Source organism: Symphodus melops (assembly GCF_947650265.1).
Source record: "Symphodus melops genome assembly, chromosome: 2".
Classification (NCBI taxonomy): domain Eukaryota; kingdom Metazoa; phylum Chordata; class Actinopteri; order Labriformes; family Labridae; genus Symphodus; species Symphodus melops.
The window spans coordinates 21,061,735-21,081,352 of NC_136692.1; the positions used below are offsets into that span (position 1 = coordinate 21,061,735).

The window sequence follows — 19,618 nt, forward strand, 5'->3', positions numbered from 1 at the left end:
GACTATATTTGAATGAGAGGGACACTACACATTACTGCTCCTTACCCTGATTACAGGCCCAGTTCTACACAAAAATGAGGTAGATTGAGATTTAAGAGACAAGCAACAGCATTGAAACATAGACAGACGTAGACATGGTTCAGTGTGAAACGCACAGGTCACGTGCACCAGTCATGACCATCAGATGGTGGATGTAATAAATTTTAACAATGTTCAGAAAGTTATCTTACTTTAACCAAGCTTTCCAGCTTGTCATGCTAATAGAAATTAATTAAATTCTTTACATCGTGGAGCAAATCAACAGCTACATGTTGTTCTTAGGAAGGAGTAGTGTGAAGGACAGATTTTCTTTTGAATCGTGAGAATAAAGCTGAACTTTAAGTGTTATGTTTGTTTGTTTCATTTACTCTTAAATCCTGGCCTCGTTCTCCTTTTTATTGTCCTGAACATGTCTGTTAATGTCCCTTTTCTTTCTAAGAGATGGTGGTTTCAGTTTCAGATGATGGATGTAATACATACAATCTGAGTACCTATTGTCATTTGAAAGTCTTGATTAGTAATTGTAAAAACAAACAAACAAACATATTGGTGTTGTTTTTGCATTTAATCCATTGAGGGTGAAGAAATGTAAGGGTTCAATGCCTCAGCCGACCTGAACAACATGTTCATGTGGTAATGACTCATATAATGACATACTTGATTATTTGGCTTTAAATTGGACCATACATTTTAACCTGGAGATATTGTGATGATGGCTTGAACTGTGTTTCAGGAACCAACTCAGAAAAATATCTGCTGAGGTCACAAATAAAGAAAGAAGTACAGTCGGCTCATTTTCTGGGTAACTCCCACTGGACCAGCTGGTCGCCATAGTTCATGTGCCTACATTACCCATCTATACCCATCTGGAATTGTTGTGTTGTACTACTTCAGGCAATTGTAGCCTCAGGCAGTGATGAGGAGCTGGATGTAGAAATCGGGGAAGTTAAGTGTTTCTAACTCAACCCCCCAAACTGTAGTGCCCATTTTAGAATAGTGCCTCAGATCTCATTGCAGGCATTGTTTTTAAGGACCTTAATTCTGAAGAGAAAATTACAGATGAATCTTTCTCCAAGTTTTCAAACCAGACATGAGGAAATCCTGTTCTGTCAGTCGAACTCTGCAAAGAAAAAAAAAGTCAGAGGACCAAGAGAAGTCATCAAGATTCAGGTGTAGAGGAATAAATGAAATATCAATTTGTTTTTTTATTCCATTTCTATTTAATCAAAGACTTCTTTACTCAGTTCGGAAACCGTTAGCAGGTGAAGCAGGACCAGAACATGTATATGAAATATATAAAAAATATTGTACATCATTCAACAACTGAATGCAGATACTACAAAACATAGTTCTCCTAATGAAATGAGTAGAAGTAAAAACAATAACAAAGCAGTGACATCCACTTAAATATAACACTGGTTTGAGTAACAATCTGTTCCAACGCAAACTGGTATTAACTGCACAGACAATCTGTGAACGGAGATTTCATCGACTCAAAGAGTTTGAGAATAATTCAGTTGAACTCGAGTCATGTGACTGAAAGATCGAGTGGTCCGGTTCCACTGTGTAAATGATGAATATAAAACATGAGGTTCACATGGTCTCCCAGGGCTCACAGCAGGTTCAAAGATCAGACACTTGTTCCAGTCTGTGGGGGAACAAAAGAGGAATAAGAGGAAAGAAATAACATATGCTCTATGCTGCTTTACATTTATAATAATCCAAGAATCAACAAAGAAGTTAACTCCAAAACATCAACTTAAATTTGATCTGATGTAGAACCCTAACTTATGTGATAACAGAAATAACATTTCAATTAGGAAGGGAATAATAAGGGAATAATAACCATAATGTGTATGGTTATGTTGTTAGTTTCTTTAATGAATACACACACTCACTCACCTTAATCAGTCTCGAAAGGTACAGAGTTGTATGGCTGTATGAGGTTTGGCTTTGGCTTCTGGTTAAATGCATCAAGCTAGAAAAAAAGAAAAAGGTTTAATAAGATTTTTTTGGGCTCTATTAAGGCTCAGATCATAGAGCGGGACGTTCACTGTGAGAAAATATATCTTAAAAATGATTCATAGAAACTGGGCGTCAAACTGATCTTATGATTAAACATGCTTTTAACAGAAAAGTTTGAAACGTTTTGAACAGAAAAGCTATAGATTAGTCTCTGCTCCTGACGACAGTCAGAGATGAAAAAAGTTAGCCGTAACCGTGACAACCAAGGTCACTTTGTGTATCCCCTCATATCTGGATTGTTTAGTAGATTTAGTGTCTGCTCCCAGTTGTCTTCGACATCACATTCAAGTTTAGTTAGGGTAACAACGTTTGACCTTCTTCAGGATGAATACTAAACATATGGGATGATCAGAACTAGCTTGGAAAGGCACTGCATCACACGTGTTAATTCACTTCTCCTCACAAATTTTATATAAACTTATTCAACTTAAGCCATCTGAGGCTCCAATCTTTGCTGTGTGAACCTTTTCCTGAATTTCCCTCGGGATCAATAAAGTATCTATCTATCTATCTATCCATCTGAAGTCAAGTTCTCACATATATGTTACAGACTGCTGTTAACTTAGACAACCAAACTGTGTTACAGAGCCATGTGTTCACCTTTAAAACTGAAGACAAACACTCCCCGTCTGTTTTGACTGGACAGACACACACACATCCAGTAAATGAACGCTGTCTGTGTGTGTGTGTGTGTGTGTTTAACACTGCCAAAGCTTGAACTAGATAACAGAAAAGAGTAGCTGTAGAGTACAGCTAAGTTGTTACAGACAAAAATATTTTCAGTAAGTGTTTGTAACATTGAGGTCTGTGGTGGAAGGTAAAACCAAAAATGAAGTGAAATGATGCCGCTTTTTCAAGTGCATCTATTATTATGAAGAAAAATGTGGATGTGATTAACTATTAAAATACCTGAAGATTTATTTTGATTTGAGTCATGGCTAGCTGCAGAGGAAAATAAAAGTTAGATCATAAATATTCTGTTTATTTGAGGGGTTTTTTGTGTGTGTGTGGGGGGGGGGGGGGGTTGCTGACCTGATACTTTCTGTGTACAAACTTAGGTAAATAAAAGTCATTTATGTAATGTTATGCCAACAATAATAGATGGTTAATAAATGAAATAAAGACGACCAATTGAACTAAAGATGTGCAAATATACTGAACCATTGACTGAGAACTACGTCACATGATTATGCTGCTGAGGGCTGCCAATCACTTCATTCATATATAGCAATATTTATGCACTGTATTACATAAATGAACCTTGACTTTACTGCATCCTGCTAAACCCATAAGGAGGTTCCAGTAATGCTCTGTGTTTTACAAAGACTGTTCACCATTGGCTGTTTGGTATTTGATCTGCTGGAGGGGAACTCGTCTGTGTGCTCTTGTTTCCTGGACACTGACTGTCGGAAAGATTGATTGATAAGCAAACTCCAGATATTGGAATCAGTGTTGATGATCCATTATTCATTTTAAAAGACATTAGATTAGCAACGCATCTTATGTCCAACATCTTTACAGGCAGGATAAATTAACATTGTTTCTAATGTAACTGAATGGAGATACACTGCCACAAGAAGCACAGCTTTCTTAAATGGAAAAATCAGTGATAATCTAAACTAAGTAAAACGGGTTAGTCGATGCTTAAACATCGGAGACACCTGGAAAATGATCCTTTGAACACCTGCTCATTCATAACTTCCCTCTGTGTGTAGATACGCTGCATGTTGACATCAGCCCTAACGTTCACTGCACTGAGCATCCTGGGCAGTGATGTCACACACAGGAAACAGAGCACCTACTCTGTCTCTGTTCTTAACGCTGTTTTATATATTTATCATGGTTTCATTTATATTGCGTTGATTATTTCCAAGAGTATCTTAAAGTTCCCACTCCAAAGTACAGATTTAAAACCATGTGCCATGTGGGGGAGAGTGAGACTTGCTTCCCAATTGAAACACTTCACATTACCAGGTGGCAGTAGTAGAAGTAGTTGTATAGTGGTTAAAAATGTTTTGTGACCAAATTGTTTTATATATTTTATATATTTTTGATATTGAGCTGTCAAAGAAAGCTGAAGTCAAACTGATCTTTACTAGTCAGGACTTTGTGCCACAAATCAAAGAAATTGTCAGATATAAAAACAAATAATCTTTATAGAAACAACGCTTGTGATCATGTGGCAATATTAAACTTGATGAATGCGGACCCTGATTGCAGGAAATGAATCAACTGCTGCTTGGGCTTTTGCTCAGCTCTCTCGAACATATAATTGAACCTGGTCTTTACTGGAACTTGTAAACAAATGTACATATGAAAAGGACAAAAAGATGTCCTCTTAACTCCGTCTTCTAAGACAAGATGAAATATATGTGTTAACCATCGCTCCACTAACCATTTTCCTCAGGTTCTTCTTGACTTCATCTTCTGTGGGCACCTGCTTTTTCTTCTCTGATGCACAAATAGGTCCACGATCCTGTGGAGATTTCTCCACCTTCACCTCCATCGCATTGATATTTGCCATCTCTGATAATCTTGCTATTCTTAAGTTCCTTCTTTGATGTTTGTTAGGTCGCTTCTTACATCGGTTTTGTTCCCTTTTGTCTACTGCCGGTATCTGTGCATAGCCTGAAGAAGTTGGCTGCTGAGCGGTGAGAACATGCAGGCACCTCGTGCCAGAAGCTGGCCCAAGTTGTCCTTCACTTGTCGACAGATCTGGATTCACAAGTAAGTCAATGTCAAGTCTGCGATGATTGTTGACCTTTTGAGGTGCTGCTACGGGGCCAGGGAAGTGTTGGAAGGAGTGTTGAGGATAATGATACTCGCTGGGATAAAAGGGTGGATCCACCCAGCAAGAATCTGTGGCAGTGTGGACAATGTTGCTTTGATAGGCATCGTAGTGTGAGGATTGAGGAAAATTGTGATTCTGGAATATAGGAAAACCATCAGGATGGGAATTTTGACAAACAGCGATTGGTTGATGTGAATGTGGATCTTCACTTAGTTTGTTATCTTTGTCTGTATCCCACAGTGTCTGTCGCGGTTTACGGTCCTGACTGCTGTCTTGGTCTGTCAGTTTATCTCTGCTTCTGTCCCTTGAGCGGCTGCGTTCAGACCGTCTCCTTTGTTTCGAGTCTCTGTTGTAGGACAGGCGGCGTGAAGGACCGGGACTTGAGCTTCTCGATGTTGAGCAGGATGAGGAAGAGGAAGAGGAGGAGGAGGAGGAAGAAGAAGAAGAAGAAGAAGGGGAGACGTTCCTGAGATGTTTGTGAGAGCCTATCTGCTGACACTCAGTCCTCTTCTTTCCATACAGCCTCTCCTGAGTCCGGTCTGCTAGTTGGATCATCTCCTCCACTTCCAGACTCAACCCCAAAGTTTTAAGAATGTTCTGGAGATGCTCTTGATGCTCCTCCACTTTTGGTGTTTCTTCCTTTTTCTTCTTCTTCTTCTTCTTCTTCTTCTTCACTACAGGGGGAGACTTGGATCGACGACTCAAGGCCGAGCAGTGGTCTCCTCTGTCTTTTGTGTGATCCTGTAGGGAGAGCCCCCGAATGATTGATCTCTCGTGACTGAGCGGGTTGGTCTTTGTCTCTTCACTGCTGATGGGACTGTGGCCAGGATCCGAGGCTCCACTGTTGGACCGTTTGGATCGATTACTAGAGACAAAGCAAAGCTCTCCTCTGTCGTTCTCCTCCTTATCATCAGATAGGTAAGTCACCTCTCTGTTGGATCTCTCGCGGCCTTGTGAGTCGGTCTTTCTCTCTCCACCACTGGTGGGACTATGGCTCCCCACTGAGGCTCCACGTTTGGATAGCTGGCTCTCATATCTAAAAGGCAGATCTGACTTGTTCTCTAAAGCAGGGGGCTGAATGTTTAGCACCTCCTCGTCTAATGGAAGAAGCTCGCTATCAGCATTCACAATCCTACTGAGCATGTCCATGTCAACTCCTTTGTTGAGCACACTAAGGAAGCGCTGGAATCCCAGGTCAACACTGTTTACCTCCTTTTTCCCTGAAGCTTCCTCAAGGCTTTTGGGAGGCATTTCTCTTTTATTGAGCACACTGGGGAAGCACTGGACACCGAGGTCCTCACTGTGGGCCTCCTTTTCTGCTGAAGTTCCTCTTTGTACTCGAGGAGGTATTTGTCTCTTGTTGAACAAATTGGGGATGTTCTGGAATCCCTGGTCCTCTTTCTCTTTTGAAGAATCTGCGCGGTCTGGAGGAGGCATTTCTCCCTTGTTGAGTACACTAAGGAAGCGTTGGAATCCCAGGTCTGCGCTGTTTGCCTTCTTTTCCTTTGAAGATTCCCTGTGGCCAGGAGGAGGGGTTTCTCTTTGACTGAGTACAGTGGGGAAGTGCTGGAGGTCATGGTCCATGCTGGTCGCCTCCCTCTCTGCTGAAGACTTCCTTGGACCCTGGTGAGGCATCGTGATATCAGCGACCTACGAAAGATAACACATACATTGTGCAATGCCCAATGCTGGGGGGGGGGAATGCAATTTCATCTGTGCTGTATGTTTAACATGTGGCATATTTGACAAATAAAAAGAACCTTGAACATTTATCTTCATAAAATCCAACTTTTAACAATCTGACTGGATATGTTTTCATACACTTCCTGGAACACCAAAAGGTTCACAAGATTAAACAATATTAAGAGACCACTGTCTGTGAATAAACATGACTACAATATTTATTCATTAGAGATATTATTCAGAGAGGTGGACTGACAAGCATCTCTTAAAGAAGCTATTGGTGTTTGAGTGGTATGAATGCTGTCATCAATACAACTGCAGCTACATGATATCAGCCAGCTGATTTGCCTGTCTTGCAAAAAAATTACGGTAGTTACACCAATTTCCATATTGCAAGTTTTAGAATAATGACTCATGGTGTCTCAACGTTAGCGGTTTGATACATTTATAAAGTCATGTTTCAAAAGGAAGTGTCGTTATGAATAAAAAACTGTTCTAAAATAAAAGCTGACATCTCCCAAACTACCTGAAACATCAAAGAAAAATGGGAAATAGAGTTGAATATCGTAATTGAAGGTGTGTGGGCCAACAGCCGTGAGAGAGTGAACAACAGTCAACTATGTAAATAATTGGTTGGAAATAAAGAATAAGATATTTGAACATGCCTTGTGTCGCTTTGTTGAATGTTTTTGAACCTTCAGATGCGCTATGGTGGAGAACGTCACACACGTTGTCATCTTTTGGGATTGCCCAACAAATTACTATGCCAGACAACTTTGTTTATCAAATAATTTTGCATGGTGTTTACATTAAAAAAAGCCATACTATAGGTCTTACTCGTTTAACCGAAGGATTTGTACATAGACTGTAAGTAGCACTTTCGCCTTCGTTTCGTTTTTCATCACTGGAGGGTGCCGCTTCGAGGCAAATTACAATTTCTACCTACCGGTACTTCCGTTTATTGAGCCAACATAGTTATTTACATTTGATGCAGTAAAATGCAATGGTATTTGATTGGATGAGACACAATCGTGCATGTTAGTTTTATCATAACCCTATTTCAACCTGTCCAGTGTGAGCGTGTATCTATTAACGGGTTTATGCTTGGAAACATATCAGCTCTTGAGGAAGTGTACAGGATGGTTAGTTACAGAATAACGATGAATTAAATTTCAGATTTTAAGACGAAACACAATGTTTTCAGGGGTAAAATCAGATCCCAAACCTCTCTGTATGTTGGCCGAACAACAGCATCAGTCAGTCTCTGCTTCATAATTGTCTGCACTCTGAGCTTCAAGGGATGTTGGTCCCTGGGCAGGCTGGAGGAGTTCAGTCTCTCTTTAGGTGTGAGGACCTGGAAAGCACAGAAATGTCATTTCTGTTCTTACGTTATGAAGACTGCCTAAACACCTCACTACCAGAGGAATCGTTTACTCACCTTTGACAAAAAGCTGTAAGAATGTCGTTGCCGTAAAATTGCATTCACTCGGTCTTTAAGAGTTGGACCCTCTGATTCACCATTACAAGAAAAGCCAGGACTTGCCTTGTGCACTATGTGTACAGCATTTTTCAGACCAAGGAAAACCCTCTTTTGTTGAATCTGCTCCTCTATCTCTCTGAGCTCTTGTCGCTTCCTTGCGAGCTCTGGATCCTCATCTTCCTCTAAAAGTGGCGCTCCGTCTGGGTCCTCGGCTTCTGACTCCTTGCTGTAAAAGTCACATGATGCAGGAGCGGGTTCCTCCCAACCCCCATTCACTCTAACATCACTTTGTGGTCTATTGTCGTAGCCTCTTGAGTATTCACAGTAAGTATCCTGGGTGTTATGACTTTCTGAGGCTTTGTCCGTGCTGTTATTTACACTCAGGTGATTTGGGTCCTGCCCTCTCCGCAGACTTTGAACAGCATCCCAGAGAAGTGAATCCATCCTTCAGCCAGTCTTTTCCAGTTTAAGTAACCAGGATACTGTCTGAAACATACAAGATAATGTATTTGACTGTTACTTGAGTGACAATACAACAACTTCCTACCTGCTTTAAAGAAAATGTGAGTTACTTTTTGGATGCAGTGGACTACTACAACAGCCATCTAAGCAGCCTCCTGGACCTTCACGCCCCTGTTAAAACCAGAACAGTCACCTTCACCCGCTCAGCCCCCTGGTTCACAGATCGGCTTCGTAAGATGAAGGCAGCAGGGCGGCGCTACAAAGCCTCTGGCCTCGGTATCCATAAGCAAACTTACCATGAGGCAAGGTCACACTTCTACTCTGATGCCATCAGAAAGAGTCCAGGAACCCCCCCCCCCCCCCCCCCCCCCCCCCCCAACACACTTACTGGTACTACAGAAGAGCAGTGCAATCATTTCATGGATTTTTCACATCAAAAATTGCACACATTCGCTCTGCCCTCTCTGGTCCTCCGACCCTAACTGTTCCCCCAACACATGCCATCTCCCAACCTCTAAACTCGCTTCCTGAATTTTCATCAGAAGAGGTGCAGAACATCATCAGGAAGATGAAACTCTCCACCTGTGCCCTTGGGCTCTCTCCCAACCGCCCTGGTAAAAACCCATCTCACTGTCTTAAAGTCCCCGGCCACCGCTATTATTTTTTATTTTTTATTTTTTTCTTATATACTTTATTAATCCCGCAAGGGGAAATTCGGTTTTCACTCTGCATTAATGGAGAGGTCTCAGAGTGAGGGGGCTGCCCACAGAGAGCGCCCCAGAGCAGTTGTTGGGGTTCGGTGCCTTGCTCAGGGGCACCTCGGCAGTGCTCAGGAAGTGGACTGGCACCTCTCCAGCAACCAGACCAATTTCCAGACTTGGTCCGTGCCGGGACTTGAACCGGCGACCCTCCGGTTCCCAACCCAAGTCCCTACAGACTGAGCTACTGCAGCCCCTAGTTATAAATCACTCCCTCCAATCTGGTCACGTTCCCTCAGTCTTAAAAAACCCACTCTCGAACCGGAAGTCCTATCCAATTACAGGCCCATCTCCAATCTCCCCTTCATATCCAAAGTACTTGAGAAAGCAGTTGCCTCCCACCTCCAGGACCACCTTCAAAAAATTCCAGTCCGGTTTCCGCTCCACCCACAGCACAGAAACTGCCCAGGCAAGAGTCACTAACGACCTCCTCACATCATCCGATGCTGGCTCCCCCTCCCTCCTCATCCTCCTGGACCTTTCTGCTGTATTCGATACAGTGGACCATGGCATTCTACTAAACCGGCTCCAACTCACCACTGGACTCAATAACACTGCACTCCAGTCCTAACTCACAAACCAGACAGAATACATCTCCTGGGGTAACTCCAAATCAAATCCACACACAGTCACTTGTGGTGTCCCCCAGGGGTCACTCCTTGGCCCCATCCTCTTCATCCTCTATCTCATCACATCAATGTATCCATGAACATGCCCCCCCCCACCTCAAAGAACTTGTCAACCCACAAAATACAACACGCTCCCTCCACTGCACTCATTCTAACCTCCTCCACGTACCCAGAACCAGACTCAGGACCATGGGAGATAGGGCCTTCTGTGCTGCTGCCCCACGTCTGTGCCCTTCCTGACACCTTGAGGACACCACAATCCACTGACTGTTTTAAAAAAGACATTCATTTTTAGCAAAGCTTTTGGTTCCCCTTAGATGTTTTTTGTTTTTCAACCTTTATAAATAACTGCTCATCTTGTTTTTTTATTCCCTTTGTTATCGTTCTTTGTTTTTAACCTGTACTGTAGCACTTTGAGATCTGTTGATGAAAAGGGCATTATAAATAAAATGTATTATTATTATTAAAAGCTTGCACCAGTCGACTCTTAACTCGAACCTACCTGTGAACTACAAAAAGCAATCGACCTTACCAGATCATCACATAAAGCTTAGCTTGATAAATCTACCTCCGTGATTAGTATATGTGATTTATTATGTTGTTAGGGAAAACACAGAATTAAACAAAAACAAAAAAAGGTTAAACATGTTATATTTTGTAGGCTACGGTTAGCCTTGTTGTAATGTTAGTGTTTACTTACTAGTTTCTTAGGCGACCCTTTCTTCTGTCGCGTGACAGAAATTTTCCTTTTCTACCCTTTATTTTGAATTATTCTTCATTAAAATGTTTTGGTCTTTGGTTTGGTTCATGAGTTTCTAAACAACCGTTAACACCTATAACTATCTAAAACCGAAGGAGAGGATGGAAAGGAGACTCTCACTGCTTCGGTGGTGTACAAACCTTTTAGACAGCGGCCGCTGCTGGACGGAGGACAACACTGCAGGAATCACCTGCTCAACACACAGGAAATGTGTCTATGTTTGAGAGGCACAAATACAAGCCAAGAGTCTTTTTTTCTTCTTATAATAACTAAGGTTATGGTTGTTTTTTCTCCACAATTTTTTGTTTATTAACAAGATTCAAGTTACATAAAAAAATCCTGTATTTTTACCTTATAGATTTTAGAGATGGCAGACAAAAAGCCAAAACACACTGGATTGTGAAAGAAATACAATTTCTGTTTGTATCCATTGTGTTACTCCATCTATGTATACTGTGAGACTGTTTGTTCTGTTGTTTTCTAGTTTAAGATTCTGTGAAAAGTTTATGTGGTGAGGAAATAGTCGAGATTAAAGTTCACAGTGAAATGGGTGTGAAATGTTTGACTGATAACATAAAGCAGGATGTATGTCAGCTTCAAACTGTTTGCATGTAATATATCATGATGCCAGAGTTAGGTACAATATGAAATGGGTTCTTCATTTCCCCTGGATGGATTAATAAAGGATTTCTTTTACTCCTTTATTTGGGGTCTGCGTTCTCCAGTTGTACCATATTTTAGAAGTAAAGATGAGATGAAATGTAGTTCATGTGCACAAGTTAGGAACAAGATAATTTTCTTGTGCACACAAGTTATCATCCAACTTGTTTGCACATAATAAAACTTGTTGGACAATGTATGCCTATTGGTCAGTGTGTGCAACCAATATGCAGAAAATCCTCAAGGCGGGCAGCCTGGACTTGAATCCAAGCGGCGGCTCCCGTCTCATTTTCATCGGTTTTCAGCTTTTCTGAAAACGTAATAAATTTCCAAAACAATCAGTACACGAATCAGTAATGTCAGAAACATGAGTCCATACACGTCATTGTCAAAACTGGTCAAATGTGTGTAAGAGCTGCCAAGTGATCCCTACATGCAGAAATAAAGTGAGGTAGCAAAGGATTAATTCAAGTCAACAGCTTTAACCTCAATTAAATGTGTTTTAATATTGTCATTCAAATTATTTACACAACACATTTATACACAAAAACAATGCAAGTCAAACTATAAACCCAACAGCTTAAGGAAAGAGCAGTTTTAGTGATCATGTTGAACAAAGCCAGTGAGATTGAACACCTGACTACGGTGATTTATTAGGATAAAGTCCTGTTCCCGATAAGACCACCTCTGGAGACAATGATGACTCAAACAGCATCTCAAATGTACCAAGTCTCTGATACTCTGAAAAACTAAATCAAGACAGGAAAGTTTTGAAAAAAAAAATCAGAGGACACTATCTGAACATTGTTTCTGTAATTCTTTAGCATGACAATGTGCTATACATAAAGGAGCTCAAACATCCTGAATAGCTTTCTCAATCAACTTGATGTCCTTCATATTGTTGGGAACAAAAGATTTCTTTTTCTGCTGTTCTGCTTCGTAGGTTTTAGATCGTTGCTAAATACCAGAGCAGTGCCACCACAACTTTAAAACAGCCTGTATGTGACTCACATGGTTTACGTGCAAGACAATCATTAATCAGACTTTTCTATGGAGCTGTCGAATACCTTCAAAACAAACTGAAATACTTTCTTTGGTGGTTTAAGTTGAGATCCCTATTTTTTTTATTTTATGATTGATCTGTGAGACAGATCCGCTCCCAGCCCCTGAAACTCCTGCAGGAGGGTCAGAGAAAGAAAGATTGCTTTACATTAAACATTGATTCTTTTTTTTGTAATGGTTTTTACATCACTGGGCCCCATTTCTTTTGAAGAGGAAGAGACCTGTGCAAATCATTCAGCTCACGGTAAAAACCACTTCAACTCTGAACAACAATGGAGTCCTTACCTAGAAGAGCACATAATGAACAAGCTAGCAGCAGTTCAGTTTGCAGCCCCTCCTGACGTTGTCCACAGTATGGAGAGCTTTAGAGAGACACTATGTACGTCACGTTGTTTTCTGCAGGATTTCCTCTCCTTTCCTGTAGAAGGAGACTTCTACAGATAATTTAGATGATTTAAAAAACACATGATAATGAACATTGACTGATAATTTTGGACTATTGTTGTTTTCGTCCTGCCATCATCTTACTCCTGCATTACTCCGGAATCATGACAATTGAACAGCTAAAATGTGCAGGTATTTGACTAATAAAATGCAAGTTGTTAATGGTCAAGTTTGACTGTTTAATTAACACTTTTTAATTTATTCGAAACAATGTTCAGAGTTTCATTTCGGTGTCATAACTGGACCGGCTGAAGTCAAGACTGTTCATTTCATGAAGAAAAAAAAACACAGTTTCTTGTTCTGCAGTGGACAGACATGTTGATCATCTTTATCAGTCAGTTTCAGATTTTAAACCTCTTCAACCGTCTTCATCAAGCCTGTTTTGTTTCGATGACCTGCAAGCAGCGAGGCCTCTGTGTTTTTTTATTCTGTGTGTTGTTAATAGGCGGAACTGGGTTCATCTGTGGGAGGTTAAAGAACGGTGGCTGAGGACTGCCGATGTGTTGTGGGTACAGGTGTCTCATTTGAGGCAGCAGAGCTGGAAACAGGTTCAAGTTCGGGACGCGGGGGACAGGAAAAGGGGGAAACTGGCGAGGGAATAAAAACCTGGGTCCGACATGAGGCAAATAAGGAGGCAGAGCAGGTGGGAGTGCAGGGGGCGGAACGGGTGGAAAAGCTGGAGGCAGAGACGGGGGAGGAGCTGACGGCAGAGTGGGGGGCAGGGCTGAGAAGGGCAGGGGTGAGCGGTTTACCGGAGAGTACACTGGCATCACAGGTGGAGGAGATGGCTCTGACAAATTGTATGTGGGATTTTGGGAAAATGCCTGAGACACGGAACTCATTCCCTGAGAGTGTGTTTCACAATTCTCCTTATCATGAAATGTGTTAGAGCTGGAATTTGTCTCATATTCAGCAGACTGAAGTATCTGTATTTGTTGTACGTCTGTTACATCCCTCTGAGCACTATCAGCATCCCTTTTCAAGTCACTCTCTGGAGGAGGTGGACTGATACTTGATCTACTTGATGATGACCTGCTATGCAGTCTCGGGGAATACGTGCGTCTTGTGTCCCGTTCTCTGCTTTTTCTGCGGTGGCCCTCCCTGTCACCGTCCCTTTTCCCATACAAACGCTCCTGGATCCGATGTGACATTTGGCCTAGTTCCTCAAATCCTAAATTCATGCCAATGGCCTGCAAAACATCTTGCATTTGACGGCGCTTGTGCTCCTCTTCAGGTGTCAGCGTCGTCTTTTCCACCACTGATGGAGACCTGGATCTGCTGCTGGAGCTCAAGCAGCTGCGTCCTCCTTCACCCCTTTGCAGCACTTTATCATCGGACAGAAAGTTCCTCTTCGGGCTGAAGGACCTGTGATGAGGAGACGCACCTCTCTGTGGTCCCAGGCTTTCACTCCAATCGCTGGGTTTTTTGACACGTCCCTGTTGCCCTCTAACACAAGTCGGGGACCATGTTCGATCTTCAGACTGCATGAACGAATTTGGAGACTGTGCTCGATCCTCCTCTCCGTCACAGTTCTGAGTCACTATCTTGGTGAGCATGTCCACATTCACACCCTTGTTGAGCACATCTAGGAAGCGTTGGAAACCCTTGGCCTTTGTCTGCTCAGGAGCAGTAGAGCTTTGGTTGAAGACATTGCTATTGAAAGACTGATGAGAAACACACAGAAGCAACCCAAATTAATTTATATATAAAAAAAAAAAGGTCATTTATGACTAATGAAAACATAGGACATGGAACAAAATGTGCAACATCTGTAGTGATTCTCAGATTGAACCTGTAGCCGGGCAAATTGTGTTTTCTGACAATTAGAGGAAAATACTGAGTGGCACTGAATTGGCAGTTTGTAGAGCTTGCCCCATTTACAGAGGCTACACTCCTCATCGCACCATTCGTCTCTTACAAGTCATCTTTGGCGTGGACTTTTTGAAAAAAGCCAGTTCCCTCCCGCAAAGGTATCTTCTTTAGCTCCATGATGAATTAAACCAAAAGTAAACTCTTAACTGTGCCAACTGTGCCTGGAGCTTCTGCTTCTAGTCCATAATGATACCTACATATGATATATGATATAACTACATAAAGAAAGATCAGAGAATATTTTAGACTGCGATTGTGGAATAGTGCATCCCTGTGGGTCCCCGACCTTATCTTAAGGGTCCAAGTCCGTGACTTACTTTATTTATTAGAACGTTTGTTTTTTACCCTTTTGATGATTTGAGTCCCAGACTGTTTTTAGTCTAGGTAAGTATCTGTTTGGAAGCCTGTAAAGCACTTTCTTCAGCTGAAGCTGTTTTTAAACTTGATTTGGCTTGACTCAATGTTTGCTCTTTTGGTGTTTGATCATTGAGGGCACTAAAAACTTTACTGGGATTAGTTGTATAAAAAAAAATATCTTCTGCTGAGTTCTTTGTGCAACCTGTCTGTTTGGGCCTTTTTTGATAGTCTTGACATCCAAGATTTTGATGTGCAGTTTTTGTTTAGTCAGGAATCCATTGTAATCGCAGTATGTGCTGTTAAAAAAAATGAACACAATCAAGTCTGTGGCTTTGGATGGGATCATGGGTGGGTATCCTTATCTTTCAGTTCATTTTAAAGAGATTTGTTGCCGCAGCTGTGTGATTTGTGACTGTGTTGAAAAGATGAAATGCAAACATTTATATTGTTTTGCATTACCCTTTTTTCCTTGAGCACTTCCATGCATGATTAAAGTCTACTGGGTTATTATTTCAAGTAAAAAAGAAGAATCATGTCCCTGTATGGTATTTTATTGGGACAATAACATTAATTAATAAATGTTGTTGGAGCTGCATTCAGTTCCCAACCCTCAACTGTAGGTAAAAATAATATTCTGAACCCAAAGCAGATTTCTACTATCTCTCATTCTTGATGAGAATAGCCCATAGTTGCAACATAATAAAAAAAAAAAACCCAACCTGTCCTCCAGATCCATTCAAAGAACTCCTTGCTCTATTGTGATGATTATCCTCGTAGTCTGTGGAAGAGCTGTCGTCTCTGGGTTTGGCATATTTCTGTTAAAGTGTAAGGAGCATTTATTTTTTTTAAACAATTGATCAAACAACAATCCTTACATGGCATCAAAACAGTGTAAGTTGTGACTCACCTTGGTAGAGTAATCTTGTGACTTTTTCCGCTCTCTTGAACGGTCCCAGCTTCTTTCGCGGCTATCTCTATCGTTGTCATATCCAGAAGATGCTCTGCAAACTAAATCAGCTTGTTGTTGTTGCCTGTAGGTAAATTCCTCATGCCGATATTTGTGTCTCGAGTCTTGTGCTGTTTTACTGTATTTTAAATCTTCGTCCTGTGGCCTTGAGGGTTTAAAATCCTTGGTTGTACGCGAGCGTGAGAAGTTGTCTGGAGAAAATCGATTTGATCTATCCTCAGTCTCACGTCGGTATTTGTAATCATCCTCATCATCCTCTGCACCCCTCCGCCTTTTCTTTTCAGAGGATCCCCAATCTGATGAGGACATGCGTCTTCTTACAGGGCTCCTTCTACTCCACTCTTTGTTCAATGAATCTCTACTGTGCATCCTCTTAGGTGAGTCCCCGTACTCTCTACCTCTGCTTGTCCTCTCTGCACTTCTGTGTCCATCCCCGCCATATTTATGATAAGAATCTTGCTGTAGATCTCCATGAGGTTCAAATCTTTCTTTCCATCTGTTATCATAGCCATCCCCCTGCCTTGAACCTCTGTCATTGTACTGCCCCCTCTCACTGTACTCAGACCTGGAGTACATTATCTCATCTCAGCAGCTCCAGCAGGTAGATGGATGTTAAAGACTGTCGGAAAAGGAGAAATAGTAGGCATCCGTTTCAGCTCATAGGACTTGTTATTAATATCCTTAGTTATCAGCACTTCGTGGATTTGAGAGGGGAGTAGTGGAAAGGAGGTGAGGAGGAGAGCAGGTTAAAGGTTAAAGGGTAAAAGAAGAGAGAAGGCAAAAGGAAGAGGGGAGGAGGTGGAGGAGATTTAAGAATGAAGGGAGAAGGAGAAAGAAGAGGGGAGGAGATGAAAGTAAAAGAAGTGGAAAAGAAGAGGGGAGGAGGTGAAGGAGATTAAAGGATGAGGGGAGGAGGTGTAGGAAGAGAGGAGGAGGTGAAAGAAAGGGGGAAAGTGGTGAAGCAGGAGGGAAGGAGATGTAAGAAAGAGGGGAGATGGGGAACAAATAGGGGAGGAGGCATAGGAAGAGGGAAGGAGATGAAAGAAAGAGAGGAGGAAAAGGAGAAACAGTAGGTATTAAGAAGAGGAGGTAGATTTCGTGAAAGGACAGGTTGAGCAAACTAAAACGACGGAAAAGATACACGTGACAACTTTGTGAACAAACACAGCCAAGTTTGAATTGAAAGTAAGTAAATAATAAGATGTGATTCAGATTTAGTGGACTAAAAGTGACCAGTTCAATGCAACTCACAGAAAAGACCATCTGCTTTCACGTAGAGAGGAATTATTGTGAACTTACCGTACTGTTAGCAGTGTCCTTTGACGAGAAGGTGGATGACAGCCTGAGTTTTACAAAGACTAAATCACCACTGAGATCTCTGATCCAGACAGGTCGACCTGTTATCACAGTGCTACTATCACGCTAGCTTCCAAGCTAGTATAGAAAAAGTAAACCCACGAAGCTTGACAATTAGAAATACAAGTGTTGTTTGTTTGGGATTTTCCCAAACTTATAACGATAAACCAAATCGATCATTGAACCTATAGTTCGAGAAATTTATCCTCAATAACACACCGTGTCTGCACTGCAGGGAGCAGCTGATGGCTAAGCTAACACTGTTAGCCAACAACCCCACATAGCAACCAACTTAACGGCCCCATACCTTCAGTTTGGACGAAGGGAACAAGCTGCACATGATAAAACGATGATTATTAATTTGTATAATAACCCATGCAACAAAAAACTGCAGTATACTCTTCACGATACTTCATACACATTTCTATGAGGTGGTGGTACGCGGGGTTGGTTGGTTACTGACCCTCTTGGCAGCAGATCATTTTATATATTACCTCCACCTACTGGATGGAGTGTGAACAACACAATGCTTTGGGATTTATTAGTTTTTAATCAACCCCGATAATTAAGCACCACCTCTTGGGCTATATTGCAGCACCGATGAACTGAATAAAAAACACAATGTATACAACGTCAAGGTAAATCCTTTAAGGACAGACACACTAAAGTTCATGTAGATATTTGTGTCCATATAGGCACATAAACCCATTATGGCTGGTGGCGATTTCAAGTTCATGTTGAATCATAGGCCTACTCTAATTAGCACGTGCTGGTGTCAGAAAATATCCTAAAGAGGTGTGAATGAACTAAAATAAATAAACTGCTCTTTCCTTGCAGCCATATTTAAAATCGACAAAGCTTGAGTGTTTAGACTACACCTGTATTAAAATACTAGTAACACAAATACAGATATGCTCTGAGACCAACTGGAACTCTGCATCATATTTAGTTTGCCTCAATGGGAATCTCTTTAAAAAAGAAACCAATGAAGTCAGTCTAACACCCTGCTGTGACTGACCAATCAGAGACATTCACCTCTGCAGGGGTTGCATGCTCTATATTGTCAAAAGTCCTTGGACCTTCAGAAAGTACATCCAGCAGGATCTTTTTTAGGGGTTCTACCCCAGAACTACATTTATACCCTGGTAGATCTGGTGAAAACACACAGTTCTTCAAAAAGACCATAGTTCCGGGGGATAGTTCCTCCAGTCGAAAGAGGACTAGTTTCATGAAAGGAGATGCTGGTTAAACCGGAGAAAGAAATTTGTGAATGCCACCATTTGAAAAAGCCTCAAATCAGCCCAGATAAAACTTTTGCACAAACGAAGCAGAGGCAGCAATGGTAAGGACAAAATACATATTCAAACAGAGGAGGATGAACAGAACAACCAAATGGATATTGTAGGCCTAGACTGTACCATATATCAGTTGGACCATAAGTCTTATTATGATTTGGCTACAGGTGTCACGTTAAAACTGGTTGTTTTAAGGGATAGTAATTTCGGTATGGCTTCTAGGGATTTTAAATAGTATTTTTACACACAAGGATTGGACAGTAATCACCGAATCATGTGGGAGTGTCAAAGAGCAAACATAGATCAATAGGTCAACTCTCTCTGATAGTTGAATAATTAGACTAGCATGCATCTTAAACAGATTGTACAGAGGAATAAGTAACACAATCAACATTTCCAGAATATACACTGCTCAACACAAAAATGATCAATGGAAATCAAATTTATTAACCACACAAAATTAAAGTGGAAAAACGCGCAACAGGCAGATCCAGCTTTGATGTAATTAAAACAAGTTGAATTCCACGTGCCTGTATGACCTCCCTACAACGCCTCGGCATGCTCCTGATGAGGTGGCGGATGGTCTCCTGAGGGATCTCTTCCCTGACCTGAACTAAAGCAGCCGCCAACTCCTGGACAGTCTGTGGTGCATTGTGGCGTTGGTGGATGGAGCAACACATGATGTCCCAGATGTGCTTAATTGGATTCAGGTCTGGGGAACGGGCAGGCCAGTCCATAGCATCAATGCCTTCATCTTGCAGGAACTGATGACACACTCCAGCCACATGAGGTCTAGCATTGTCTTGCATTAGGAGGAACCCAGGGCCAACCGCACCAGCATATGGTCTCACAAGGGGTCTAAGGATCTCACCTCGGTACCTAATGGCAGTCAGGCAACCTCTAGCGAGCACATGGAGGGCTGTACGGCCTCCCCAAAGAAATGCCACCCCACACCATTTCTGACACACCGCCAAACCA

At 41.7% G+C, this 19,618-nt stretch overlaps 2 protein-coding genes across 2 annotated transcripts; both read right to left on the minus strand.

Annotated features, from left to right (window-relative positions):
- Nucleotides 1-1,239: 1,239 nt before the first annotated feature.
- Nucleotides 1,240-10,840, minus strand: LOC306820333 (uncharacterized protein). The gene is made up of 6 exons (XM_079338152.1): nt 10,768-10,840; nt 7,977-8,504; nt 7,764-7,892; nt 4,460-6,505; nt 1,942-2,017; nt 1,240-1,687 (listed from the first exon to the last, which is right to left on the minus strand). The coding sequence occupies exons 2-5, from the start codon at nt 8,460-8,462 to the stop codon at nt 1,943-1,945; spliced, it is 2,736 nt and encodes a 911-aa protein (XP_079194278.1). The 5' UTR covers nt 8,463-8,504; nt 10,768-10,840; the 3' UTR covers nt 1,240-1,687; nt 1,942.
- A 933-nt stretch (nt 10,841-11,773) lies between these two features.
- Nucleotides 11,774-16,637, minus strand: LOC306820267 (uncharacterized protein). The gene is made up of 3 exons (XM_079338073.1): nt 15,930-16,637; nt 15,742-15,837; nt 11,774-14,457 (listed from the first exon to the last, which is right to left on the minus strand). The coding sequence occupies exons 1-3, from the start codon at nt 16,563-16,565 to the stop codon at nt 13,165-13,167; spliced, it is 2,025 nt and encodes a 674-aa protein (XP_079194199.1). The 5' UTR covers nt 16,566-16,637; the 3' UTR covers nt 11,774-13,164.
- Nucleotides 16,638-19,618: the final 2,981 nt, after the last annotated feature.